This window comes from Aotus nancymaae, unplaced genomic scaffold, assembly GCF_030222135.1.
Source record: "Aotus nancymaae isolate 86718 unplaced genomic scaffold, 86718_ANA_hifiasm-v0.15.2.pri h1tg000028l, whole genome shotgun sequence".
Classification (NCBI taxonomy): Eukaryota; Metazoa; Chordata; class Mammalia; order Primates; family Aotidae; genus Aotus; species Aotus nancymaae.
In genome coordinates this window covers 6,443,127-6,469,763 of record NW_026988441.1, presented here as the reverse complement: position 1 = coordinate 6,469,763, position 26,637 = coordinate 6,443,127, and the positions used below count along the sequence as shown (strand labels likewise).

General features: G+C 51.7%; 1 protein-coding gene across 3 annotated transcripts; it reads right to left on the bottom strand.

Moving 5' to 3' along the window:
* Window positions 1–107: 107 nt before the first annotated feature.
* Window positions 108–26,398, bottom strand: PLEKHA4 (pleckstrin homology domain containing A4). Of its 3 annotated transcripts, XM_012460274.3 has the most exons (20): window positions 25,834–26,397; window positions 25,289–25,378; window positions 22,172–22,279; window positions 19,453–19,525; window positions 19,241–19,341; window positions 18,204–18,313; window positions 17,284–17,499; window positions 16,700–16,970; window positions 15,449–15,523; window positions 14,713–14,760; window positions 14,503–14,583; window positions 13,884–14,033; window positions 11,300–11,398; window positions 9,645–9,785; window positions 7,913–8,012; window positions 7,766–7,842; window positions 3,680–3,841; window positions 2,092–2,150; window positions 916–1,028; window positions 108–383 (listed from the first exon to the last, which is right to left on the bottom strand). In XM_012460274.3, exons 2-20 carry the CDS (start codon window positions 25,370–25,372, stop codon window positions 121–123), a joined length of 2,331 nt encoding a protein of 776 aa, XP_012315697.2. In that variant the 5' UTR covers window positions 25,373–25,378; window positions 25,834–26,397; the 3' UTR covers window positions 108–120. The 3 variants fall into 3 exon arrangements, with proteins under 3 accessions (XP_012315697.2, XP_012315714.2, XP_012315733.2); XM_012460291.3 differs by lacking the exon at window positions 15,449–15,523 and having other exon boundaries at window positions 25,834–26,398; XM_012460310.2 differs by lacking the exon at window positions 2,092–2,150 and having other exon boundaries at window positions 295–383.
* Window positions 26,399–26,637: the final 239 nt, after the last annotated feature.

The window sequence follows — 26,637 nt, the reverse complement described above, 5'->3', positions numbered from 1 at the left end:
TCCCGGGCAGGCGACAGGGACAAGACCACGCCCCCTGATGCCCTGAGTGGTCCCAGATCACTCCGGCGGTACCTCCGGGTCACGTCCTCACGCTCCCATTGGCTGCCGTGTTTGGGAGGGTTAAAAGCTGGACTGTAGAAGAGTGACGCGCAAAGGCCACGCCCCCTCGTCTTGGGGCAGGACCGGAGGGGCGATCCCAGCATCCCACGTGGGCCCCCAGGGGGCGGGGCCTCCGCCACGCCCACTGCCTCTGCGAAAGAACCCGGTGGAACCCGAATTAGCCACCGGGGGAGATCTGGGGGGAGGTGTCTCCTGGCGCGTGGGGTCCGACGGAGGCAGCGGCACACGTGGGAGAGGGTCTCCCTGGGAGTCCAAATTTCCACCTGGAGAGGATGAGTAGGACATGAGAATGGCAAACTTCAGCACCAGGACTCCGGATTCCCAGGCCCCTCCTCCCTCAGACTCAGGAGTCCAGACCCCAGCCCCTCCTCCCTCAGACCCAGGAGTCCAGACCCCAGCCCCTCCTCCCTCAGACCCAGGAGTCCAGACCCCAGCCCCTCCTCCCTCAGACCCAGGAGTCCAGGCCCCAGCCCCTCCTCCCTCAGACCCAGGAGTCCAGGCCCCAGCCCCTCCTGCCTCAGACCCAGGAGTCTGGATACCTCAGTCCAGTCCTCTTTGAGACTCCGGTGTCAGCCCTCTCCCCGCCCCCGACCGCTTCCTCCCCTCCTCCCAAGTGTCCCAGAACCCAGTCCCCTCTTGAATGAGACCTAAAACTCCCAAACCCTGCCCAACTCTTTCCTCGCCAAGATAAAAAATTCCACCGGCCCCCAGACTCCTCCTCTCCAGGACCTGGGACTCCAGGTCTCCAGCTCTCTCCTCCCTAAAACCCAGAAGTGCAACACCCCCAGCCATCACCCGTCATCATTCTGTGCCACTGCGACGCCTCAGTAGCCAGGGCTTGGGAGAGGCTGAGAACTCGCTCCCGGTGGCCTTCGGAAGTCGGCAAGTAAGGGGTGCTGTTCTTCGGACTAGAAAAAAGAGAAGATTGGGGGTGGGGGTGTGTACATGGGGGAGAGGTGGGGATGGTTAATGGGTATAGAAAGAAAAGGATGAATAAGACCTACTATTAGATAGCACAACAGAATGACTATAGTCAATAATAATTTAATTGTACATTTTAAAATAAATTAAAGGGTGTAATTGGATTGTTTATACATCAAAAGATAAATGCTTGAAAGGGGATGGATACCCCATTCTCCATGATGTGCTTATTTCACATTGCCTGCCTGTATCAAAAAATCTCATTTATCCCTTGAATATATATACACCTGCTACGTACCAAAATTAAAATTAAAATTAAGAAAAATAAATAGGCCGGCGCGATGGCTCACCCCTGTAATTCTAGCACCTTGGGAGAAGGAGGCGGGCGGATCACTTGAGGTTAGGAGTTCGAGACTAGCCTGGCCAACGTAGCGAAACCCGGTCTCTACTGAAAATACAAAAATTAGCCAGGCGTGGTGGCGGGCGCCTGTAATCACAGCTAGCTGGATGCTGAGACAGGAGAATTGCTTGAGCCCGGGAGGCGGAGGGTGCAGTGAGCCGAGATCGCGCCATTGCACTCCAGCCTGGGAGACAGATCGAGACTCTGTCTCAGAAAAAAAATTAAAAAATTAAAAAGTAAAAATAAAAATAAAAATAACCGCCGGCACAGAGAGGACCCGAGTACCCCAAGTGCCCTTCTGGGAGTTGTAGTTCCTAGCACGTGTCTCTAAAAGATGTTAAACATGGCACCGCCCCCATACCGCCCACATGCATTATGGGATTTGTAGTCCATTCGCGCGTCAATATCACCCACTGTCCTCCATGCAGAAGCAGGATCTGCTATTGACCAAGGGAATTTGGGGAACTAAAGATATCGCTACATATCTAGGGCTTTCTGGTTTTGTTTCAGATGCCCTGGGAACTTAAGCGCCTCTAGAAGGGTTGCGACTTGTAGTTCCATATTTAGGAGACTTCCGTAATAATGCTACTCCCTTAAGCTTTTGCAAATTTTATTTTCCTGCTCCCTTGATCCGCCCGCCAGTTCCTTACCTACTCCAGGACCCAGAGCTTCTGAGCCATTTTTGGGCTCCAAAGTGTCCTACGACAGGCTGGAAAGGAATTGGGGCATTAGAACTTCTGCCTGAAAGCCCCATGTTCTCATTTTGAGGGTAAAGTGAAGGGGGCTCCAAAAGAGAATGAAATTGGCCAAAATACTGGCAATGTTTCGTTTTGTTTTTCCTATGCTTCTGTAGGCACTGAATTTTTAAGAATTAATTTATTTTATTCATTTTTTAGAAAGGATGGAGTACAGTGGCATGATCATAGCTCACTCTAGCCTCAACCTCACAGGCTCAAACTAATCCTCCTGCCTCAGCCTCCTGAGTAGCTAGAACTACAGGCTCGCACCACCATGCCTGGCTAATTATTTTTATTTTTATTTTAGTAGAGATGAGGTCTTGCTATGTTGTCCAGGCTGGTCTCTTACTCCTGCCTTGGCCTCCCAAAGTGCTGGGATTACAGGGGTAAGCCATAGCACACAGCCCCTGACAATGTTTAACTTCACCTGTGCTCCTATAAAGCAGCACGTGAGTTCAGAAATCCGACCTCCACCACCACCGCCTGTGACTTGTCTAAATCCTTTCTACAACAGTCCAAGGGGGCTGGGTGCAGTGGCTCACACCTGTAATCCCAGCACTTTAGTAGGCCAAGGTGAGCAGATTACTTGAGGTCAGGAATTCAAGAACAGACTGTTCAACATGGCAAAACCTTGTCTCTACTAAAAATAAAAAAATTAAAAAAAAATTTGCAGGGTGTGGTGGCATGGACCTGTAATCCCAGCTACTTGAGAGGCTGAGGCAGGAGCATCGTTTGAATCTGGGAGGTGGGGGTTGCAGCAAGCCAAGATCACGCCACTGCACTCCAGCATGGGCAACAAAGCCAGACTCCCTCTCAAAAAAAAAAAATAACAACTCAGGGGAAGTCAGGAGCAGTAGCTTATACCTGTAATCCTAACACCTTCCGAGGCAGGAGGATCACTTGAGCTCAGGAGCTCAAGACCAGCCTGGCCAAAGTGGTAAAAATCTGTACTAGCTAATAGAAAAAATAGCTGGATGTGGTGACACATTCCTGTAGTCCCAGCTACTCAGGAAGCTGAGGGATGAGAATCGCTTGACCCCAGGAGACGGAGGCTGTAGTGAGTGGAGATTGCGCCGCTGCACTCCAGCCTGGGCAACAGAGCAAGGCCATCCTGAGATATATCAGAAACTCTGATGTTCAGATCTGGGATGTTCTCCTTATCAGAAAAGCATGAATACAATCAGTTTTCTTGCTGGCTGATATTTTGTTTTTCTTTCTTGCTGTTGACAACATGTAGCAGCTGAGAAGAAAAACTAGGCTTCCAATAAAGATCTGTGACCCCCCCACCCCCACTCACTGTCCTCCCCTCACTGCCACACCTGTCCACCCATCACTAATGAACAAGGCCAGAATGCTGACTGAGTACAGACAGTGGTAAATCCAGAAATCCAGTTTGGTGTAAAGAGCTAGGGATTATCTCCATTTTACAGAAAGGAACTCAAAGTAGGCGAAGAGGACCCACTACCACCCCACCGCCCAGCCCCAGCCCTCCTCCCCTCACCCTTTGCTCCATGTCAGGCTGGCGTCTGGTTGGGGACAGTGTCCTCCCCAGGGTGAGGAGCCTGGGGGAGGTCGGGCGAGGGAGGGGCCGTCCACATTCCTGGTTTCTTCGCATCCGCTCCAACTGCTCCTGAGCACTCATCCGGGGCCGGGCCACCGGGGCCTAGGGAGACGAGAAATGTCCCAAGACCCCACCCTTAGGCTAGGCGAGGTGGCTCATGTAATCTCAGCACTTTCAGAGGCTGAGACAGGAGGATCACTTGAGGTCAGGAGTTTGAGACCAGCCTGGCCAACTTGGTGAAATACCATCTCTACTAAAAATACAAAATTTAGCTGGGTGTAGTGGCGGGCACCTGTAATCCCAGCTACTCAGGAGGCTGAGGCAGGAGAATGGCTTGAACCAGGAAGGTGGAGGTTGCTGTGAGCCAAGATCATGCCACTGCACTCCAGCCTGGGTGACAGAGCAAGACTCCATCTCGAAAAAAAAAAAAAGAAGAAGAAGAAGAGAGAGAGAAAGAGCACTCATTGCTGGAGTTTCCAGTTAAACATTCTAGCGAGAGAGCTTGGATCTGTGCTGAGTGCAGTACCGGCCCCAGCAGTTTCCTCTGCTTCGACCAATCCTGAGTCCTGCGTGACATACATGATGGCCACTGGCCACTGTATATTACCCTATTTTGTTTATTTCTTTTTTTTTTTTTTCTTGAGACAGTCTTACTTTGTCACCCAGGCTGGAGTGCGACGGTGCAATCTAGGCTCACTGTGACCTCCACCTCCCAGGTTCAAGCAATTCTCCACCTCAGCCTCCTGAGTAGCTGGGATTACAGGTGCCTGCCACCACACTGGCAAATTTTTTTTTGTATTTTTAGTAGAGATGGGGTTTCACCATCTTGGCCAGGCTGGTCTTGAACTCCTGACCTCGTGATCCACCCGCCTCGGCCTCCCAAAGTGCTGGGATTACAGGTGCAAGCCACCGCGCCCAGCCACTGTTGTTAATTTCTTCACAGCAGATCAGACCATTGGCCTAAAAGCTTGCTAGCAACAAACTCAGATTCCTACACATCCAATTGTTTTAAACATAGTCTTAATAAGCAAATATTTTTAGCCAGGCAGTCTGGCTGCTTTGTATACCCTGAGACTCTGCCCAACATCTGCTAGCCATAGATAAATAAGACAAGCCCCTTGGCCAGGCACGGTGGCTCACGCCCGTAATCCCAGCACTTTGGGAGGCCAAGGCGGCAGATCACGAGGTCAAGAGATCGAGGGCATCCTGGCCAACATAGTGAAACCCTGTCTCTACTAAAAATACAAAAATTAGCTGGGCATGGTGGCTCACTCCTATAGTCCCAGCTATTCGTGAGGCTGAGGCAGGAGAATCGCTTGAACCCAGGAGGTGGAGGTTGCAGTGAGCCAAGATTGGGCCACTGCACTCCAACCTGGTGACAAGGTGACTCCGTCTCAAAAAAAAAAAAAAGATAAGCCCCTTCTCCAGTCCCTCTCTCGGGAGCTCCATTCCCTTCCCTTCCCTCCTGTGCAGCGGTCTCACCCTCACACCGTAGCCTCTGGAGGGTCTCACACTGGGTGTGACTTCCCCCATAGACAAATCTGTCAGTGTCCACCAAATAAAGCACCTGTGTGCTACTGCCATCTGGTGGTCATAGGTTTTTCTTTGCTCAGCCCTGAAACTTCTGGAACTCACTAGACCACCTGTGTGCTCTAGACCTTGGCAGGCCCTGAAACCATGGGGTTGGGGTGAGGGAGGAGCATGTCTCAAGATAAGTGATGTTTCCAGGAAGCTCCCATCATCCAGTCCATGATTCATACCACTGAGAATCAAAATGCGCCTCTCCTCTCTTCCTAGGAAAGACTTGATTGCTTTTGTATCCATGATGACAAGTAAGCACCAGAAATACACTTTTTTTTTTTTTTGAGACATGGTTTCCCTTTGTTGCACAGGCTGGAGGTGCAGTGGTGTGATCATGGCTCAATGCAGCCTTGACCTTCTGGACTCAGGCAATCCTCACACGTCAACCTCCCAAGTAGCACCACCACGTACAGCTAATTTTTTATTTTATTATTTTTTTTGAGATGGAGTCTTGCTCTGTCACCCAGGCTGGAGTGCAATGGCATGGTCTCGACTCACTGCAACCTCTGGCACCCAGATTCAAGCGATTCTTCTGTCTCAGCCTCCCAAGTAGCTGGGATTACAGGTGTGTGCCACCACACCTAGCTAATTTTTGTATTTTTAGTAGAGATGGGTTTTTGCCATGTTGGCCAGGCTGATCTTGAACTCCTGACCTCAGGTGATCCACCTGCCTCGGCCTCCCAAAGTGCTGGGGTTACAGGCATGAGGCATTGTACCCAGCCACAGCTAACTTTTTATTATTGTTTTATAAGATGGGTCTTGCTATGTTAGCCAGGCTGCTCTTGAACACCTGGGCTCAACTGGTCCACCCACCCTGGCCTCCCAAAGTGTTGGGATTACAGGCATGAACCAACACCACCGGCCGAGAAATGCTTTTATTTATGTATTTTATTATCATTATTATTTTTTGAGACAGAGTCTCACTCTGTTGCCCAGGCTGGAGTGCAGTGGTCTAATCTTGGCTCACTGCCACCTCTGCCTCCTGGGTTCAAGTGATTCTCCTGCCTCAGCCCCCCGAGTAGCTGGGATTACAGGCACCCGCCATCACACCTGGCTAATTTTTGTATTTTTGTAGTGACAGAGTTTCACCATGTTGGCTAGGCTGGTCTCAAACTCCTGACCTCAGGTAATCTGCCTGCTTCAGCCTCCCGGAGTGCTAGGATTACAGGAGTGATCCACCATTCCTGACCTCAAGAAATGCTTTTAAATCTATTTTATCAAGTAATCCCAACAGGTACCCCAAAGGCTTCTGAAAGCCAACCAATCAGTGATGGATCTGAGACTCTGAAAATCTGCCAATCAGTGACAGTCACATGCTTCTGAAGGCTGGCCGATCAGTGATGGATCTGTCCTTCTGAAAATCAGCCAATCAGTGATAATTCCATGCTTCTGAAAACCAGCCAATCAGCAGCAGACAGAGAACTTCCACAGCTTAATATCAACCAATTCCTAAACATTCCCGCTACTGGAAGTCCACCAGTTTCTGAACTTCAGGGACACATGAGATCAGCTCTCTGCCGCACTCAGGGACTCTATCTTTTTGTTGTCATTGTTGTTCTTGTTGTTGTTTTGAGATAGAGTTTTGCTCTTGTTGCACAGGCTGGAGCGCAATGGTGTGATCTTGGCTCACTGCAACCTCCACCTTCTGAGTTCAAGTGATTCTCCTACCTCAGCCTCCCGAGTAGCTGGGATTAACAGGCATGCGCCACCCCACCCGGCTAATTTTTGTATTTTTAGTAGAGATGGGGTTTCACGATGTTGGCCAGGATGATCTCGAACTCCTGACCTCAGGTGATCTACCCGTCTTGGCCTCTCAAGGTGCTGGGATTATAGGTGTGAGCCACTGCACCTGGCCTTTTTTTTCAGACAGAGTCTCGCTTTGTTGCCTAGACTGGAATGCGGTGATCACACCACTCCAGGGGTATGATCCAGGCTCACTACAACCTCTGCCTCCCAGGTATAAGCCGCTCTCCTGCCTCAGCCTCCTGAGTAACTGGGATTACAGGCACATGCCACCACCCCTGGCTAATTTTTGTATTTTTAGTAGAGATGTGGTTTCACCAAGTTGGCCAGGCTGGTCTCGAACTCCTGACCTCAGGTGATCCATCTGTCTTGGCCTACCAAAGTGCTCGGATTACAGGCATGAGCCACCACACCTGGCCTCATACATCTAGTTTCCATCCTCATGTCAGCCCTAGATGGTAGGTTCTGCTATTAGCCCCATTTTACAGATGAAAAAACGTAGTCACAGAGAGGTTTAATAACTGATCCAAAGTCACACAGTTTAGAAGCAGCAGAGACAAAATTCAGTCTCAGTGCTCTTAACAAGCAGTGCTCCCTCTGTTCTGAGTCTGGCCTTAGAACCCTACTCCTAGCTGTTTCCCCAGAAGTGTGGGGATCCCTGATGGTCAGAGGCAAGCATTATGGGATGGATCTACAGCCTACCTTGGTTCTCAGCTGCGGGGAAGGGAGGTGGCGACACTCAGGGCTGGAAGCCCGGGAGACCCTCGGAGACCCAGGACCTAGAAATACAGAACAGGACTTGGTGAGGATGGGAATTTCCAGAAGGTCCCACCCAGCCAGGATACTCACCTAAGCGAGGGCTGGAGAGGTTTTTGTCACCTCCAGGAGGCCGCCCCCAGTCAGTCTCAGGGGACCGAGGGGAACTCAGTTCCAAGGACTCAGGCAGGCTCTTCAGGGATAAGAAAGGGGAATAATGATGGTCGTTGTTGTTGTTACTATTATTAATATTATTATTATTTTGAGACGGAGTTTTGCTCTGTTGCCCAGGCTGTAGTGCAATGACACAATCTTGTCTCACTGCAATCTCCACCTCCCAGATTCAAGCAATTCTCCTGCCTCAGCCTCCCGAATAGCAAGCATGTGCCACCATGCCTCGCATTTTTTTTGTTTTTTTGAGACGGAGTTTCGCTCTTGTCACCCAGGCTGGAGTGCAGTCACATGATCTCAGCTCACTGCAACCTCCGCCTCCTGGGTTCAAGTGATTCTCCTGCCTCAGCCTCCCGAGTAGCTGGGATTACAGGCACCCGCCACCACATCCAGCTAATGTTTTGTATTTTTAGTAGAGATAGGGTTTTACCATGTTGAACAGGCTGGTCTTGAACTCTTGACTCAGGTGATCCACCCGCCTCAGCCTTCCAAAGTGCTGGGATTTCAGGCGTGAGCCACCGTGCCATCTATTATCATTATTATTATTAACATGTTTCAAGCATTTAGCTTGGAATACAGTCTGAATAGGATTTTTTTTTTTTTTTTAAGACGGGGGTTTCACCATGTTGGTCAGGCTGGTCTTGAACTCCCGACCTCAGGTGATCTGCCCGCCTCGGCCTCCAAAGTGCTTGGATTACAGGCGTGAGCCACCGCGCCCAGCCCTGAATAGGATTAAGACTATAAACCCGATCTGAGCACAGAAGCTCATGCTTGTAATCTCAGAACTTTGAGAGGCCAAGGTGGGAGGATCACTTGAGGCCAGGAGCTAGAGACCAGCTGGGCAACATAGTGAGACCCCTTCCCTACAAAAACTTTTTATGCCGGGCACAGTGGGTTCACATCTATAATCCCAGCACTTTTGGAGGCCAAGGTGGGAGGATCACTTGAAACCAGGAGGTCAAGACCAGCCTGGGCAACATAGGGAGACCTCGTCTCTACAAAACAAAGAATTAGCCAGGTGTGGTGGCAGACACCTGTAGTCCTAGCTACTTGGGAAGCTGAGGTGAGAGGATCACTTAAGCCCAGGAGATCGAGGTTCCAGTGAGCCATGATCACACCACTGCACTCCAGCCTGGGCAACAGAGTGAGATCTGTCTTTATTTTTTTTCTCTTTTATTTTTTTCTTGAGATCTATCTTTTAAAAAAATCCTGGTTGGGCGTGGTGGCTCACATCTGTAATCCCAGCACTTTGGGAGGCCAAGGCAGGTGGATAACTTGAGGCCGGGAGTACGTGCAGCCTGGCCAACATGACGAAACCCCATTTCTACTAAAAATACAAAAATTAGGCCAGGTGAGGTGGCTTATGCCTGTAATCCCAGCTACTCAGGAGGCTGAGGCAGGAGAATCGCTTGAACCCAGGAGGCGGAGGTTGCAGTGAGCCGAGATCGTGCCACAGCACTCCAGCCTGGGTGACAGAGTGAGACTCTGTCTCAAACAAGAACCCCAAAAAACAAAAGCTTCCAGAGGTTAGGACAGTTGCCCCAGGTGGGTTCGATGATCAAGGAAGAATTAAAGAGGTGGGAGGGGAATAGACTGAGCCAAGGACAGATGGGACAGGAAGCTGGGGGTGGAGAGAGAATTGTGTGCGTCTTACCTCCTTCTCTGAGGACTCCTCGCCCTGGAGCACAGGAGATGGGGAGTCAGGCTCAGTGTGTGGGGGCGGTTTCTGGGGGCCACCCAGACCTGCCAGCGTGTCTTCCACCATCCACAGCTGCTGCTGAGCAGACACTCTGTCCTGCGGGAAGGAAAGGAATTTGTCACTTAAAGGTGGGAAAATGCAGGAGGGTTTCAGCTAATAGTCCCCTGCAAAGGTCTGAAGTCAGCTGGGCTATATTGATGGAGTTGGGATTTGTTTTTTTTTCCACGTGGCTATCCAATTTAATTGAAAAAAACTCTCTTTTGGCCGGGTGTGGCAGCTCACATCTGTAATCCCAACACTTTAGGAGGCCCAGGTGGATCACCTGAGGTCAGGACTTCAAGACCAGCATGGCCAACATGGTGAAACCCCATGTCTATTAAAAATACCAAAAAAATTACTCAGGTGTGGTGGTGCGTGCCTGTGATCCCAGCTGCTCAGGAGGCTGAGGTGAGAGAATCACTTGAACCTGGGAGGTGGAGGTTACAGTGAGGCGAGATGGCACCACTGCACTCCAGCCTGGGTGACAGAGCAAAACTCTCTCAAAAAAGAAAATAACAAGCTGTCTTTTCTGTGCTGTTTCGTTGTGTTACATCTGTCATAAATAGGTGACATACGAATATATGAGAATCTGTTCTTTCTGTTTGCTTTGATTTTGGTCTCTCCCTGTCTCCCAGGCTGGCATGCAGTGGCTTGATCATACCTCACTGCATCCTTGAACTCTTGGGCCCAAGTGATCCTTCCGCCTTAGCCTCCTGAGTAACTGGGATCACACGTGTGTACCACCAGGCCCAGCTAATTTTTTCACGTTTATTTTCAGTAGAGACAGGGTTTTACCATGTTGCCGAGGGTAGCCTCAAACTCTTGGGCTCAAGTGATCCACTTGCCTCATCCTCCCAAAGTGCTGGGATGAGCCTTTGCTCATCCATGATGAGCCCCTGTGCCTGGCATGGGGCCTGAGCCTGGCATGAGCCCCTGCGCCTGGCATGGTTCTGTTTTTGCCAGGTCTATCTGTTTTAGGATCAAGCAGGAGAAGCTTAGAGTGAAGAGAGTGGGGCTTGACTATGAGAAGATGCACTTAAAACTAGCCATCAATGGTTTTTTGATTTTTGTTTTTGAGACGGAGTCTCGCTCTATCGCCCAGGCTGGCGTGCAATGGTGTGACTTCCGCTCACTGCAACCTCTGCCTCCCAGGTTCAAGCGATTCTCCTAGCTGGGATTACAGGCGCACGCCACCACGCCCGGCTAATTTTTTTTATTTTTAGTAGAAACAGGGTTTCACCAAATTAGCCAGGCGTTGTGGCAGGTACCTGTAGTCCCAGCAGCTCGGGAGTCTGAGACAGGAAAATCACTTGAAACCGGGAGGCGGAGGTTGCAGTGAGCCGAGATCATGCCACTGCACTCCAGCCTGGGTAACAGAGCAAGGGCATGGTCTTAACTAAAATAAGGAGCTTAGATTGAAAGGACACAAAGGAGGCTGAGCGTAAACTGGGTGGGGCCTCGATTCTGTGGGCGGAGCCGCGATTCTGTGGGCGGAGATTAAATGCTGAAAGGATTTCCGGGCAGAAGCTGGAGTTGGGGGTGGGTCTTGGGGTCTCCAAGCAGGGATTTACCTGGGGAGAACCGAGGTGCAGCAGATACTCCAGGGTCTCTCTTAAGGTGCCCAGCTCCTGCTCCAGGCCACTGTACGTGTCCCAAACCCTCTCTCGCTCCTCAAGTTGCATAAAGGGGGAGACACAGGTTAGCTCCCTCTCCCACCAAATCTTAGCCCACCCCATCGTTTGTCAGCTAAGAAGGAGGTAAGGGAGCTTGGTCCCTGGGGCCCTGAGGGCATATGGACTACAACTCCCATGAGCCTCTTTGCTTGGACTATAATTATCTGTAAAACGGAGACAATAATAGTAACTACCAAATACAAATTAAATGAGAGCTGAGAACAGTGCCTAGCACATGGTCAGGGAACCCCAGAATCTGTATAGAATCTGCAGTGCCAATGCACTGCTAGCGTAGACAAACAACAGCATTCCCTGAATCCCCTGGATTACTTCTGCACTCTCATGGGTAGCAGAGTCTACAGATCTAATGAATTCATTAGACAGTCAAAAGACCACAGCACCTGGCCCGGTATGGTGGCTCACGCCTGTAATCCAGCACTTTGGGAAGCCAAGGTGGGCGGATCACTTGAGGTCAGGAGTTCGAGACCAGCCTGGCCAACATGATAAAACTCCATCTCTACTAAAAATACAAAAATTAGTCGGGGGTGGTTACAAGGCGGGCATCTGTAATTCCAGGTACTCGGGAGGCTGAGGCAGGAGAATCACTTGAACCCGGGAAGTGGAAGTTGCAGTGAGCCAGGATCCAGTCGCTGCACTCCAGCCTGAGCAACAGAGCAAGATTCTGTCTCAAAAAAAAATGACCACAGCACCCACTCACCCTGGGGCAGCAGAGACTTCCTGGCCAATATCAACAATAACAATAATAACAGCGGCTAACACTTATTGGACACTGACCATGTGCTCGGCAATGTTCTCAGCTCTCATTTCATTCCTGTGAGGTAGTTACTGTCATTGTCTCCATTTTACTATTATTGTCTGCATTTTACAGATAATAATTATAGTTGACACTTAAGTATTGCTTATCAAGTACCAGATACCTTTATTTATTTATTTTATTTATTTATTTATTTATTTCCAAAATGGTTCGACTTTCTAAGGGTTTAAAGTACCAGATACCTTAAGTGTTTTTGTTTTTATTTATTTTATTTTATTTTTCAGAGTCAGGGTCTCACTATGTTGCCCAGGCTGGAGTGCAGTGGCTATTTACAAGCGCAGTCTCACCACTGATCAGCACGGGAGTTTTGACCTGTTCCGTTTCCGACCTGGGCTGGTTCACCCCTCCTTAGGCAACCTAGTGGTCCCCTGCTCCTAAGAGGTCACCACATTGATGCCGAACTTAGTGTGGACACCCAATCGGCATAGCGCACTACAGCCCAGAACTCCTGGGCTCAAGCAATCCTCCCACCTCAGCCTCCCAAGTAGCTGGGACTACAGACACACGCCACCGAGCCCAGCTGTTTTTATTTTTTTTGAGACAGAGTTTGCTCTGTCACCCAGGCTGGAGTGTTGTGGCGCGATCTCGGCTCACTGCAACCTCTGCCTCCCAGTTTCAAGCAATTTTCCTGCCTCAATCTCCCAAGTAGCTGGGATTACAGGCGTGCGCCACCACACCCGGCTAATTTTTGTATTTTCAGTAGAAATGGAGTTTCACCATGTTGGCCAGGCTGGTCTTGAACTCCTGACCTCAGGTGATCCACCTGCCTCAGCCTCCCAAAGTGCTGGGATTACAGGCATGAGCCACCGCACTGAGCCCTTACGGTGTTAAATATTCATTCATTCATTCATTTACACATATCACATATAATAATTCTCACAGTTACATAAGGCCGGGTGCAGTGGCTCATGGCTGCAGTTCCAGCACTCTGGAAGGCTGAGGCAGGCAGATCAACTGAGGTCAGGAGTTCGAGACCAGCCTGGCCAAGATGGCAAAACCCCATCTCCACTAAAAATACAAAAATTAGCCAGCGTGGTGGCGCATTGGGAGGCTGAGGCTGGAGAATTGCTTTAACCTGGGAGGCAGAGGTTGCAGTGAGCCAAGATCGCACCATTGCATTCCAGCCTGGGTGACAGAGCGAGACTCCATCTCAAAAAAAAAAAAAAAAAAAAAGACCAGACATGATGGCTCACACCTGTAATCTCAGCATTTTGGGAGGCCAAGGCAGGTGGATCATGAGGTCAGGAGTTCAAGACCAGCCTGGTCAACGTGGTGAAACCCCGTCTCTACTAAAAATACAAAAATTAGCCAGGCATGGTGGCACATGCCTGTAGTCCCAGCTACTTGGGAGGCTGAGGCAGGAGAATTACTTGAACTAGGACCCAGGAGGCAGAGGTTGCAGTGAACCGAGATTGCATCACTGCACTCCTGTCTGAGCAACAGAGCAAGACTCCGTCTCAAAAAGAAAAAAAAAAATTGGAGCAGTTACAATAAGGAGAGTGAAAAAATAATAAAATAAAATAAAATTTGTAGTAGTAGACTTCTGAAGAACTATCTTCCTACGAGGCCTCTGTGGCAGGTCCTCTTTGTAACACTTGCATAGTTCTGGGGCCTCCTAGGCAGACGGGCCCCTTCCCAGGTGCTCACCTGAGTCAGGTGACAGAGGGCGGCCCTCACACTGACCAGCCGGTCCTGCAGGAGGCGCTGGCGGCCCCAGGCCCTCCCAGGAGCCCCCGCCTCCCTGGTGGCTTGGCCTAGCTGCTGCCGGGTCAACTCCAGGGCTGCTTCTAGCTGCTCCTGCGCCAAGAGAGAAGATGGTTAGACTTCGAAAGCCAGGCCCAGCCCCAGGAATAAAGAGAAGGTGTCCTCTTGGCCAGGCGCAGTGGCTCACGCCTGTGATCCCAGAATTTTGGGAGGCTGAGGCGGGCAGATCACAAGGTCAGGAGATCGAGACCAGCCGGGCCAACATGATGAAACCCCGTCTCTACTAAAAACACAAAAATTAGCTGGGCAGGGTGGCGCGTGCCTGTAATCCCAGCTACTCAGGAGGCTGAGGCAGGAGAATCACTTGAATCAGGCAGTTGGAGGTTGTAGTGAGCCGAGATCACACCACTGCACTTTATTCAGCATGGTGACAGCTTGAGACTCCGTCCCCCCCACTAAAAAAAGTGTCCTCTCATGTCCTGGACGTCCAGTCAGCATCCTGACCTCCAGTCAGGGCAGGCAGAGAGGGCAGGCACCCCGTCCCTGGCTCAGGGCCCCGTACCTTCTCCTCCTGCCTCTGGTCTATCTCCTCCTGCAGCCTCCGCAGGAGCCGGTCCTGGCCGCACAACTTGGTCAGCAGTGTCTGGAGAAAGGAGAGCGGCAGCTACTTATGGTGCAGATCTGGGTCTTCCTCTGCCCAGTCCTCCCACCTTCTAGAACATTCTCTCCCCAACTCTGGAACTCAGCAAGGACTGGATCAGTGAGAACTTACATCTGTCTCCAAGCTTTGGTGGAAAGTTGACTCCAGGGGAGGACCCGGCTGAAGAGAGGGAGAAAAGTGAAGGATCAAAGGGGACAGACTAGTCATTATTGTAACTCAGTGCTGAGCCAAGCCCTGCTTCTACTGATAGGTAACCACTATTTATTGATTTATTTATTAATGAGAGGTTCTTATGTTGCCCAGGCTGGCCTCAAACTCGTAGCCTCACCTCCTTAAGCGCCAGGACAACTGTCCTGAGCCACTGCAGCTCCCTTTATTTATTTATTTATTTATTTATTTATTTATTTATTTGAGATGGAGTTTCGCTCTGTTGCCCAGGCTAGAGTGCAATGGCGCAATCTCAGTTCACTGCAACCTCTGCCTCTCGAGTTCAAGCGATTCTCCTGCCTCAGCCTCCCAAGTAGCTGAGATTACAGATGTGTGCCACCACGCCCAGCTAATTTTTGTATTTTTAGTAGAGACAGGGTTTCACCCTGTTGGTCAGACTAGTCTCAAACTCCTGACCCCTTGACTCCAGACCTCTGCACTCCAGAACTGCAAGACAATCCATTCCTGTTGTTTCGGCCATGCACTTTTGTTACAGCAACCACAGGAATCTAATACCTACCCAGCAGCCTTGAAATACCTAGGGATCTCCAGGCACCCTAGGCCAGGATATGACATTCCTCATACAGAAGAAAGGAAGGAAGGCGGCTCTGGTGGATTTGGGTTACTCTAGGATACCTACCAATAAGACCAGGGAGGCCTGGGTCCCAGGGGGCCGCGGGGGGAGCTGGAGATAAGTGGAGGAGCCAGAGGGAGCCTGGGAGGAGCATTGAAATGGAGATGTTTAGAAACTGGCATGCCTTTTTTTTTTTTTGAGATGGAGTTGCACTCTTGTTGCCCAGGCTGGAGTACAATGGTGCTATCTTGGCTCACTGCAACCTCCGCCTCCTGGTTCGAGATTCTCCTGCCTCAGACTCCCGAGTAGCTGGAATTACAGGCATCCACCACCACACCTGGCTAATTTTTTTGTGTTTTTAGTAGAGACGGGGTTTCCCCATGTTGGCCAGACTGGTCTCAAACTCCTGACCTCAAGTGATCCAGCTGCCTGAGCCTCCCAGAGTGCTGGGATTACAGGCGCGAGCCACGGCACCTGTCACTAAGAAACTGGCATGTCTGGTGGCTCACGCCTGTAATCCCAGCACTTTGGGAGGCCGAGGCGGGCAGATCGCGAGGTCAAGAGATCGAGACCATCCTGGCTAACATGATGAAACCCCGTCTCTTCTAAAAATACAAAAATTAGCTGGGCATGGTGGCATGCACCTGTAGTCCCAGCTACTCGGGAGGCTAAGGGAGGAGAATCACTTGAATCACCTGCCTTAGGTTCAAGTGGAGGTGAAGGTTGCAGTGACCTGAGATCACACCACTGCACTCCAGCCTGGGCAACAGAGTGAGACTGTCTCAAAAAGAAAAAGAGGCTGGGCGTGGTGGCTCACGCCTGTAATCCTAGCACTTTAGAGGGTGAGTTGAGAGGATCACCTGAGGTCAGGAGTTCCAGACCAGCTTGGCGAACATGGTGAAACCTCGTCTCTACTAAAAATACAAAAATCAACAGGTGGATGCCTGTAATCCCAGCTACTCGGGAGGCTGAGGCAGGAGAATCGCTTGAACCCAGGAGGCGGAGGTTGCAGTGAGTCAAGATCGTCTCACTGCACTCTAGCCTGGTCAACAGCGCAAGACTCCGTCTCAAAAAAAAAACAAAAAGGAAAGAAAAGAAAAAACAAAAGAGCAATGGCGGGACACCAGCCTAGAAAGACAGCCCAGACGCCAGATAGGATATCTCGCTCTCGCTCTCGCTCTCGCTCACCTGAGCCCGGCGGAGATCATTATGGACTACAATACCCATGATGCCTGGGGAGCAATGGCCTTGAGAATATGGAAAGACAGCCCTGAAGCCCGATGGGAGATGTAGTCCCCTCCTCACCTCTCTGCTCACCTGTGCTCTGGGCTCCTGACTCCAGTGCTGGGGACTCCTGGGGGGCTTTCCTCCTCCAGCCTCAGAGGGAGGTCCTCGGCGGGGAGTGGGGGGCCGGGAGAGGGTCTGGCGTTGGGAGCTCCAATCCAGAGGAGGCCGGACATCGATGCGACTCAGCGGGGTGTGAGGCCGTGCTGTGTCTCCTGAGGGGGCAGGGGGTCGCCGCGCAGGAGCAGAACGGGGACGGGGGAGACTGACAGGTGAGGGAGGGCGAGAGAGTGGGGTGAACAGACTGTGGGAAGGAGAGAATCGGGGAACTGAGTCAACTAGAGCCCTCTCCATCAAGTTAGCCTCAAGGAAATGCCTCAGTCACTGTGTCTTACTGTCCCCTCTGGGTTAGAATTCTGCTCTACCGTCCAAATCCTCAATAATGTCCGCTCTGTGGCATCTTCCCCTTCAATCTTCTCCCCGACAGACTGTGACCCACACGGGAGCCCCGGCAAGTCACACACACTCAGGCGGAAAGCGCTAAGGCCCGCCCCCAACCACTTCCAGGCCCCGCCCTTCTCTTAGGCCACGCCCCCAACCCTGTCCTCCCTACTCACTCGGGGCTCCTCGCCCTCCGGATCTGGAGTCCAGGCTGGAGGTCGGTTGTGGGGCTGGGAGTGAGCAGCCTGGGTCTACCACGACCTCTGGAGAGTCGAGCCACCTCTGGTGATTCTGAGATGCGCCCCTCTTCCCCTCTGCTCACCTCTGGGGGACCACCGGGGCCGCCAGGGCCCTCCCCAGGCTGGGGACGTGCGGGTGACCTGGGTTGCCCACTAGCGAGTGGGCACAGAAAAGATATCGCTCCTTTGAACTTCATAACAGTCTTTTTCTCTTATCACAGGTGAGAATACAAGGATGCACCCAAAAAAAGGGAAGTTGCGTGCTATAAATCATCGTCCCCCTTCTGCAGACGGGGAAACTGAGGACTCCAGTGTGGAACTGATCTGCGCGCAAGGCCACAACGTCTATCCAGGTCGCTGGACCCAATGCCCTGGAATATGGGATAGACTCAGCTAGAGAGTCCAGTTTCTAGCCTGATAATTGACGCAGGCCATGACAGAGCCTAAGAGATAGTCTGACATTTTTTAAAAATCTGACACTATCTTTTACCTGCCATTAAACAATGCCACTAAACAGGCGGCAGCTCAGGGGATGGAGACTTCAGAAGGAGCCAACCAGAGAGTGTGGAATATTGATCATTCCTGGGGCAGAGCTAAGTGCGTGATTGAAAGGTCAGCTGGGGGGCGGGGACGGACAAGGTGGTGGGCGGGGACGGACAAGGTGGTGGGCGGAGCTTAAGGGAGAAAGACTTTTGCTGATTGGAAGAGCTGACGTTCCCTGGAGGTGGCACTTCGGCCGGAAGACTGGTGATTGGACACTCAAGGGGGCAGCGCCCCCAAAGGGGAGGAGTTGGGATGATTAGACTGACCCAGGGTGGAGGTGCAGGGTCAGGAGCATGGGCTGGGCCTCTACTCACCAGTCGTCCCCCTCGGCCCGGGAGGCCCGGCCCAGGGCCCGTAGCCAACCCCGCAGGTCTTCTAAGGTGTCAGCGGCCAGAACGTAGGTCCTCATGCCCGGATGCTCTGCCTGCGGGAAGAGAGGGTTTGGAATCCAGACTCCTTGTGAAAAGGAACATGTGGGGATAGTGGTTGACTCCCATAAACTTAGTGCTTTGGGAGACCGAGGCAGTAGGATCGCTGGACACCAACCTGGGCAACATAGTGAGACCGCTCCTGTCTCTAAAAAAAAAAAAAAATCAAAAAAATAGCCGCGCACCTGTTACTCGGGAGGCTGAGAGGGGAAGAAGACTGCAGTTTGCGTCACTGCACTCGGGCCTGAGTGACAGAGCCAGAATGGAGAGAAAGAGAGAGAGAGAGAGAGAGAGAAAAGAAAAAGAAAAAGAGAGAGAAAAGAAAGGGAGAAAGGAAGAAAAAAGAATGAAAAGGAGAAAGGAGAGAAATGAGAAAGAGAAAGAAAGGAGGAAGAGAGAGAAACAAGGAAAGAAAGAAAAAGAAGGAAGGGAGGGAGGGAAAGAAAATAAAAGAAACACTGGCCAGGTGTGGTGGCTCACTCCTGTAATCCCAGCACTTTGGGAGGCAGAGGAGGGTTGGATCACCTGAGGTCAGTAGTTTAAGACCAGCCTGACCCACATGGTGAAACCCCGTCTCTACTAAAAATACAAAAATTAGCCAGGCATGGTGGCATGCACCTGTAATCCCAGCTACTCGGGAGGCTGAGGCAAGAGAATCGCTTGAACCCAGGAGCCGGAGATTGCAATGAGCTGAAATCATCCCACTGCACTCCAGCCTGGGTGACAAAGTGAGACTCTGTCTCAAAAAACAACAAAACAAAACAAAAAAACAGGAGGATGTGATGGACCCCTGTGAAGACCTTTAACCTCCAGTAATGGATACTCCAGTGCTTGTTGGGACTTGGAGTTTCCTCCACAGATATCTACCCACCCTCATCTCCAGTTCCCATCGCCTGGGACACAACACGGATGGAGGGACTCACGGTGAAGGTGAAGCGCCGCCCTCGGGGGGCTCCCGGCCCATCTGGCCTAATATTGTAGCTGGGGAGCAGGACGCTGCCCAGGACACTCTCCTCGCGGCTGTCTGCAAAGAGGGGCTGGGGTCAAGGATCACACAGGGATCAGGAGGCCAAGAGGCTAGAGAGAAGGGCAGCTGGGGGGCCCTCCCACCCAAGCCAGCCAGCCAGCCACTGACCCTTGTAATAAAAGAGGCAGTGGCCAGAGAGAACGAACCAGCGGCGTTTCCAGAGACGGAGCCCCGAGCTGTCCTGGGGAGAGAGATGGGATGAGGGGCTGGAGTCAAGGGAACAGAAAAAGGAGATGAAGGCACTAATAATGGGGACAGAAAGGAACTTGGAGAGAGAAGAACAGAGACAGAGACGGTGGATCAAGGGAATGGGGTGAGACTGGGCGCAATGGCTCACTCCTGTAATCCCAGCACATTGAGAGGCCGAGGCGGGCAGATCACTCCATTCCAGGAGTTTGAGAACAGCTTGGGCAACATGGCGAAACACCGTCTCTACTAAAAATGCAAAAATTAGCATGGTGTAGTGTGCCTGTAGTCTCAGCTACTCAGAAGGCTGAAGAGGGAGGATCACTTGAGCCTGGGAGTGGGGTGGAGGCACAGGAGAAAGACCCAGAGAGAGAGAAAAGACAGAGACAGATGTTGGGGGCATTGGAGGGGATCAGCTGAAGAGCTGGAAACCCTTTGAACACAGTAGAATAGAACAGAAGCCCTACTTCTGTTACAAATGTGGTGGCTGAGCCCACATAGATTCTGGACACACTTGAACCTGAGATCTACTGTTACCTCCCCCACTTTCTTTTATTTCTTTTTTGTTTGAGACAGAGTCTGGCTCTGTAGCTCAAGGTGGAGTGCAATGGCATGATCTTGGCTCACTGCAACCTCCGCCTCCTGTGTTCAAGTGATTCTCCTGCCTCAGCCTCCCGGGTAGCTGGGATTACAGACACACACCACCACACCTGGCTATTTTAGTAGAGATAGGTTTAGTATTTTTAGTACAGATGGGTTTCACCATGCTGGCCAGGCTGGTCTTGAACTCCTGACCTCAAGTGATCCACCCACTTTGGCCTCCCAAAGTGCTGGGATTACAGGCAAGAGCCACTGTGTCTGGCCTCCCCCACTATCTTTCTTTACTTTTCATTTTTTTTGAGATGGAGTTTCTCTCTTGTTGCCCAGGCTGGAGTGCAATGTTGTGATCTTGGCCCACCGAAACCTCCGCCTCCCAGATTCAAATGATTCTCCTGACACAGCCTCCTGAGTAGCTGGGATTACAGACATGTGTCACCATGCCCAGATAATTTTTTCTTTTTTTGAGACAAAGTCTCGCTCTATTGCCCAGGCTGGAGTGCAGTGGTGTGACCTCAGCTCACTGCAACCTCCGCCTCCCGGATTCAAGCGGTTCTCCTGCCTCAGCCTCTCAAGTAGCTGGGATTACAGGCATGCTTCACCACACCCAGTTAATTTTGTATTTTTAGTAGAGATGGGGTTTCTTCATGTTGGTCAGGCTGTTCTTGAACTCCCAGCCTCAGGTGATCTGCCCACCTCGGCCTCCCAAAGTGCTGGGATTACAGGCATGAGCCACCGCGATCAACCTTGCGATCAACCATTTTTTTTTTTTTTTTTTTGAGACAGGGTCTCACTCTGTCTCCCAGGCTGGAGCACAGTGATATGAACACAGTTCACTGCAGCCTTAGCCTCCTGGGCTCCAGCCATCCTCCTGCCTTAGCCTCCTGAGTAGCTGGACTATAGGCACACACCACCACGCTCAGCTAGGTTTCTTTTTTAATTGTGTATTTTTTGAAGAGATGAGGTTTCTTCATCTTGCCCAGGCTGGTCTAGAACTCGTGAGCTCAAGCGATCCTCCCGCCTTGGCCTCCCTAAATGCTGGGGTTACAGGCATGAGCCGCCGAACCCAGCCCCTATGTTACTTCTTCATAGCCCTTCCTGCGATCTGAAATAATCAAGTCCATTTATTTGTTTACTAATTTATGATCCACTCATGCTCCACCCGATCTGGAATGTAATAAAAATGTTTGTGTTATTTGCATGGTTTGTGCCTTGGGACTGGGAACACTGTAAGTGTTCAAAAAGTAGTCAAGAAAGAATGAATGGGCGGGGCACGGTGGCTCACGCCTATAATCCCAGCACTTTGGGAGGCCAACGCGAGTAGAACACAAGATAGAGAGATCAAGACCATCCTGGCCAACATGGTGAAACCCTGTCTCTACTAAAAATACAAGGACGTGGTGGCACACGCCTGTAATCCCAGCTACTCAGGAACCTGAGGCAGGAGAATCGCTTGAACCTCGGAGGCGGAGGTTGCAGTGAACTGAGATTGCACAGCTGTACTCCAGCCTGGCGACAGAGCGAGACTCCAACCAAAAAAAAAAAAAAAGAAGAAGAAGTTGTCAAGAAATAGCCAGGCACGGTGGCTCACACCTGTAATCCAAGCATTTTAGAAGGCTGAAGCAGGCGGATCACTTGAGGTCAGCAGTTTGAGACCACTCTGGCCAACATGGTAAAACCCTGTCTCTACTGAAATACAAAAATTAGCTAGGCATGCCTGTAAGCCCAGCTGGTCGGGAGGCTGAGGCAGGAGAATCGCTTGAACTCCGGGGGCAGGGGTTGCAGTGAGTCGAGATCTCACCACTGCAATCTCAGCTCACTGCAACCTCCGCCTCCCAGGTTCAAGCGATTTTCCTGCCTCAGCTTCCCGAGTATCTGGGACTACAGGCGTTCTTTCATCAAAAGAATGAAACAATGACAGAATCAGGGGAGGGGCAGTGATAGCAAGAAAAAGAAAGCCTATTTGGGGACTTGGAAGGAGAGAGACAGAAGACAGCCAGGGGCACAGACACGAGTGTCCTTTTCCTTCTCCTACCGACCCCACCTGCTTGTGAAGCCAGCCGCGGATGTGCACAGGCAGGTTGGGGTCCCTCCTCAGCGCATTGCCTCTCTTCCCAAAGGCATGGACCTTGTTTACTGGCCGGGTGGGCTTCTGAGGAGAGAAGGGAACAGAGTGAACAGGGAGAGGCTTGGATAGGCCAGGGAGGGGGTGAGGGGAACACAGGCAACTGTGGCTCTCACTTGGCTGTCCTGAGAAATGGGTCAAGGACCAGCCGGGCACTGTGGTTCATGGCTGTAATCCCAGCACTTTGGGAGGCTGAGGCTGGAGGATCACATGAGGCCAGGAGTTTGAGGCCAGCCTGGCCAACATGGTGAAACCCCCGTTTCTACTCAAAATATAAAAATTAGCCAGGCGCAGTGGTGTGTGTTCATAGTCCCAGCTACTTGGGAGGCTGAAGCACAAGAATCTCTTGAACACAGGAAGCAGAGGTTGCAGTGAGCCAAGATTATGCCACTGCACTCCAGCCTGGGTAAGAAGAGTGAAACTCCATCTCAAAAAAAAAAAAAAAAAAGAGGCTGGGTGCAGTGGCTCATGCCTGTAATCCAGCACTTTGGGAGGCCGAGGTGGGTGGATCACCTGTGGTCAGGAGTTTGAGACCATCCTGGCAAACATGGTGAAACCCTGTCTCTACTAAAAATACAAAAAATTAGTCGGGTGTGGCCACGTGCACCTGTAGTCCCAGCTACTCGATACTCTGGAGGCTGAGGCAGGAGAATTGCTTGAACCCTGGAGGCGGAGGCTGCAGTGAGCTGAGATCGCACCATTGCACTCCAGCCTGGGTGACAGAGGGAGACTCTGTGTCAAAAATGAAGAAAGAAAAGGGTCAAGGTGGGGGCTCAGTTTGGAGATCAGAATTGGGAGGTGTTCTTAGTACAGAGTTGAGACACTTTTTTTTTTTTTTTTTGAGACAGGTCCTCTGGAGGGCAGTGGTCTAAACACTGCAGCTTTGACCTCCTGGATTCAGGCGATCCTCCAGCTTCAGCCTCCCATCTAGCCCGGACCACAGGCACATGCCACCATGCCCAGCTAATTTTTTTGGCTTTTTGTAGAGATGGAGGTCTCACTTTGTTGCTCAGGCTGTTAGAGACTCTTTTTTCTGATGGGCAGAGGGAGGCATTCAGAGGCAAGGAAGAGGCTGTAGGGAAGGAATTTGTAGATCAAGGGTCCACTGCCAAGAAGCAGATCCCTTGGCCACCAGAGCCAGAGCTGAGATCGCGCCACTGCACTCCAGCCTGGGCGACAGAGCAAGACTCCATCTCAAAAAAAAAAGAAAGAAAAGGGTCAAGGTGGAGGCTGAGTTTGGAGATCAGAATTGGGAGGTACTTCCAAAGGAGGGCCTTTGGGATCTGAACTAGGACTACAGGCTGGGAGGTCCCCATACTCAGGGAGAACTCTCATGCTGATGAATTCACCAATGATGAATCCTGGCAAATCAAAGGATGCCTTAGTGCCCTGCGGTCACACCCCTTAGCAACCAAGTCCAAGGAGAAGAATCCTCAAATCCCTCCATCCTGCTGGGATGGGGCCAAGCCTCCCAACGCACACAGATGTCTCAGGAAGCCTCAGCCAGGTCCCCACCATATGCCCTTCCCTGGAAGTGGCGATACCGACTGTAAGGTTTGAATGAAGCAAGCGAGGTTCGAATGAGGCAACTGAGGCCAGTTATTGGAATAAAGAAATTTAATCGGCTCCTGGGCGAGGTTCTGCGGTCCGACAGGAGGGGCCTGAGAAGTCGCACAGACTCCTCTCGGACGTGGGGTTTTATAGGGAGTGAAGGAGCTCGATTGGTTGTGGGAGAGCAGGACTACTATTGGGTAAGGTTACAAGCCTTTGTTTGCATACAGGACTTGGCTGCTATTGGTTAGAATTACTCGGCTGCTATTGGCTAGAAAGACTCGGCTGCTATTGGCTAGAAAGACTCGGCTGCTATTGGCTAGAAAGACTCGGCTGCTATTGGCTAGAATCACAAGACCCTGCTTGCATATTGGGTTCTTTAAGGGAAAGCCAGGCTGTGCGAGAAGGGGAGAAGGGAACATGCCCGGGCATGTCCAAGCTTTCAGAAAAAACGCGGAGGAGGGTGTGCGTCCGAGCTCCCGGCGAGGCAACCGGCCTTACACTGACCAAGGCTGAGATCAAATCTATGAGCTCTGAACTTGGGAAATAAAATGTGTGGAATGGCAGGAGGAGAAAGGAATGAGTGTCATCCTACACTTTGGGCTGGGATGCAAGTATCTGAGGGCCCCTTGGGTCTTATTGTCAGAGAAGGGTCTTTCCTTATAGGATTTCTTTTTTTCTTTTTCTTTTTTAGAGACAGGGTTTCACAATGTTGGCTGGGCTGGTCTCAAACTCTTGACCTTGGGTGATCCTCCCGCCTTGGTCACCCAAAGTGCTGGGATTACAGATGTGAACCACCACACCCGGCTTTTTTTTTTTTTTTTTTTTTTTTTTTGAGATGGAGTCTCACTCTCTTGCCCAGGCTTGAGTGCAGTGGTGCCATCTCGGCTCACTGCAGCCTCCACCTCCCAGGTTCAAGCGGTTCTCCTGCCTCAGCCTCCTGAGTAGCTGGGATTACAGGCACGCACCACCATGCCCAGCTAATTTTTGTATTTTTAGTAGAGAGGGGGCTTCACCATGTTGGCCAGGCTGGTCTCGAACTCCTGACCTCATGATCCACCCACCTCGGCCCCTCAAATTGCTGGGATTACAGGCATGAGCCACTGCGCCTGGCCCTCCTTACAGGATTTCTTTAGTGGGTAGATTGGATGGTGAGAGATAGGACAGAAAGTTCTAGCACTAATCAAGAGCAGCCGCTACTGAGAACTCGAGGGGCCTCACGGCTGGGGAGTGGCTTTATCTTAGCAACCGGGGTCAAAGGAGGTTGTTACTCTGGTTTAGAATTAGGAAAATACAAGGGGTGGGGACAGAGCTGGGAGTGCCTCTGAATTCCTAGCTGTGGCTAGTAGATGATTCGGGACCTTGCTGTGTCTGGCAGACCCCATTGCTAAGGATCCTTGTCCTTAACCAGAGTCCTTGGGGAGACAGAGGGATGGGCAGCCCGGAGCCCCACCTTCCTCCCCATCCCCACCAGGAAGCTCGAACCTTGGGGCTCAGGCTGCTGAGTGAGGAGATGGTGGAAGCGCTGCTGGCCAGGCTCAGGCTGCTGCGAGGTCGGCTCCCCTCCATCGAGGGCTGGGGGAGAGAAAGAAAGGGGCTGTGTCTCTGCAGTGACGGGTGCAGGACAGAGATGGGGTCAGGGGCTTGGAGGTCAGAGGAGGCTGAGGAGAAAGAGCCTGTTGTTTCGGGACTAGGGGGCTGGGGGAGGCCATGGCCCGTGACCACATACCAAGAGTGATGCCAAGAGAGGTAGGCGGCCCTGGCAGCTGTGGGAGGGGGCAGCTGTCTGCAGCCCAGGCGGGAGAATAGGGGCTCCTTTATTCCTGCCCACTGGACTCAGGACAGGAATTTGACCCTCTCTGTGGTTAAGGACCCCCATTCCCTGCCTCCTTCCTGCTGCCCCCCGGCTACCTGTCTCCCGTCCTCCCACATGCACCCCCAAACCATCCCTGCCAACTCCCCAAGCCAAGTCGTGCGGCACCAGGAATGTACACCCAGAGAGCCCCTCCCAGCGCAGCCGGGGAACTTACCCAGCTCTGGGGTCCCGGTGACAGGGGCAAGGGGCACCCAGGCAGTCTCCCGCCTCCTTTGTCTCTTAGCGGCTGTCTCTCATCGTGCGAGACCTCTCTCTTCACCTGCTCACTCGCACTTTTTGTCTCTTCGTCTCCTGTCTCTTATGGCCTCTCTGTCTCTCTCTCTTTCTCTCTCTTCCTTTACACTCTCTCTCTCCCCCAGTCCCACCTTCTGTGTCTCTCACTGATCTCTGTCTCTTCCAGTCTCTCTCTCACTCATTCTCTCCCTCCCTCCCTCTCTCTCTCTCCAATCTGTTTCTGTCCAAATCTTTTATTGCCAGACTCACAGGGTCTCTTCCTTAAGTCTCTCCTTCATTCGCCCCTCTCTCTCTTTCTCTCTCTCTTTGTCACCCCGTTTCCTCTCTCCCTCACACCCAGTCTCTTCCTCTTTCTCTCTCTCCGGCTCTCCACGTCTGCCGTTTCCTCCCCTTTCTCTTTCCGATTTCCCCTCTCACTTTCTCCCTTCCTCTCTCTCCCAGTTTCTCTTTCCTCTCTGCTGGTCTTTCCCTGCCTCTGCCAGCCGCCCACGCTGCCGTTCTCCCCTCCCAATCCCGGCTGTCCCCGCCCCTTCTACATGGCCTCCCCACTACAGCCTGACCCCTGGCTCAGCTGCCCCCACAGCTGAGGGGAGGCGCTATGGGCCCCCCAGTTCTCGGGTCCCCTAAGGACCAAGGCTGGGACTTCTCAGTGTTGGGAGAGTGGCACCTGAGGCCTGCACTCCTTGGCCCTCGTAGGTTTGCTGTGGTTGGGGGCCTGGGCCGC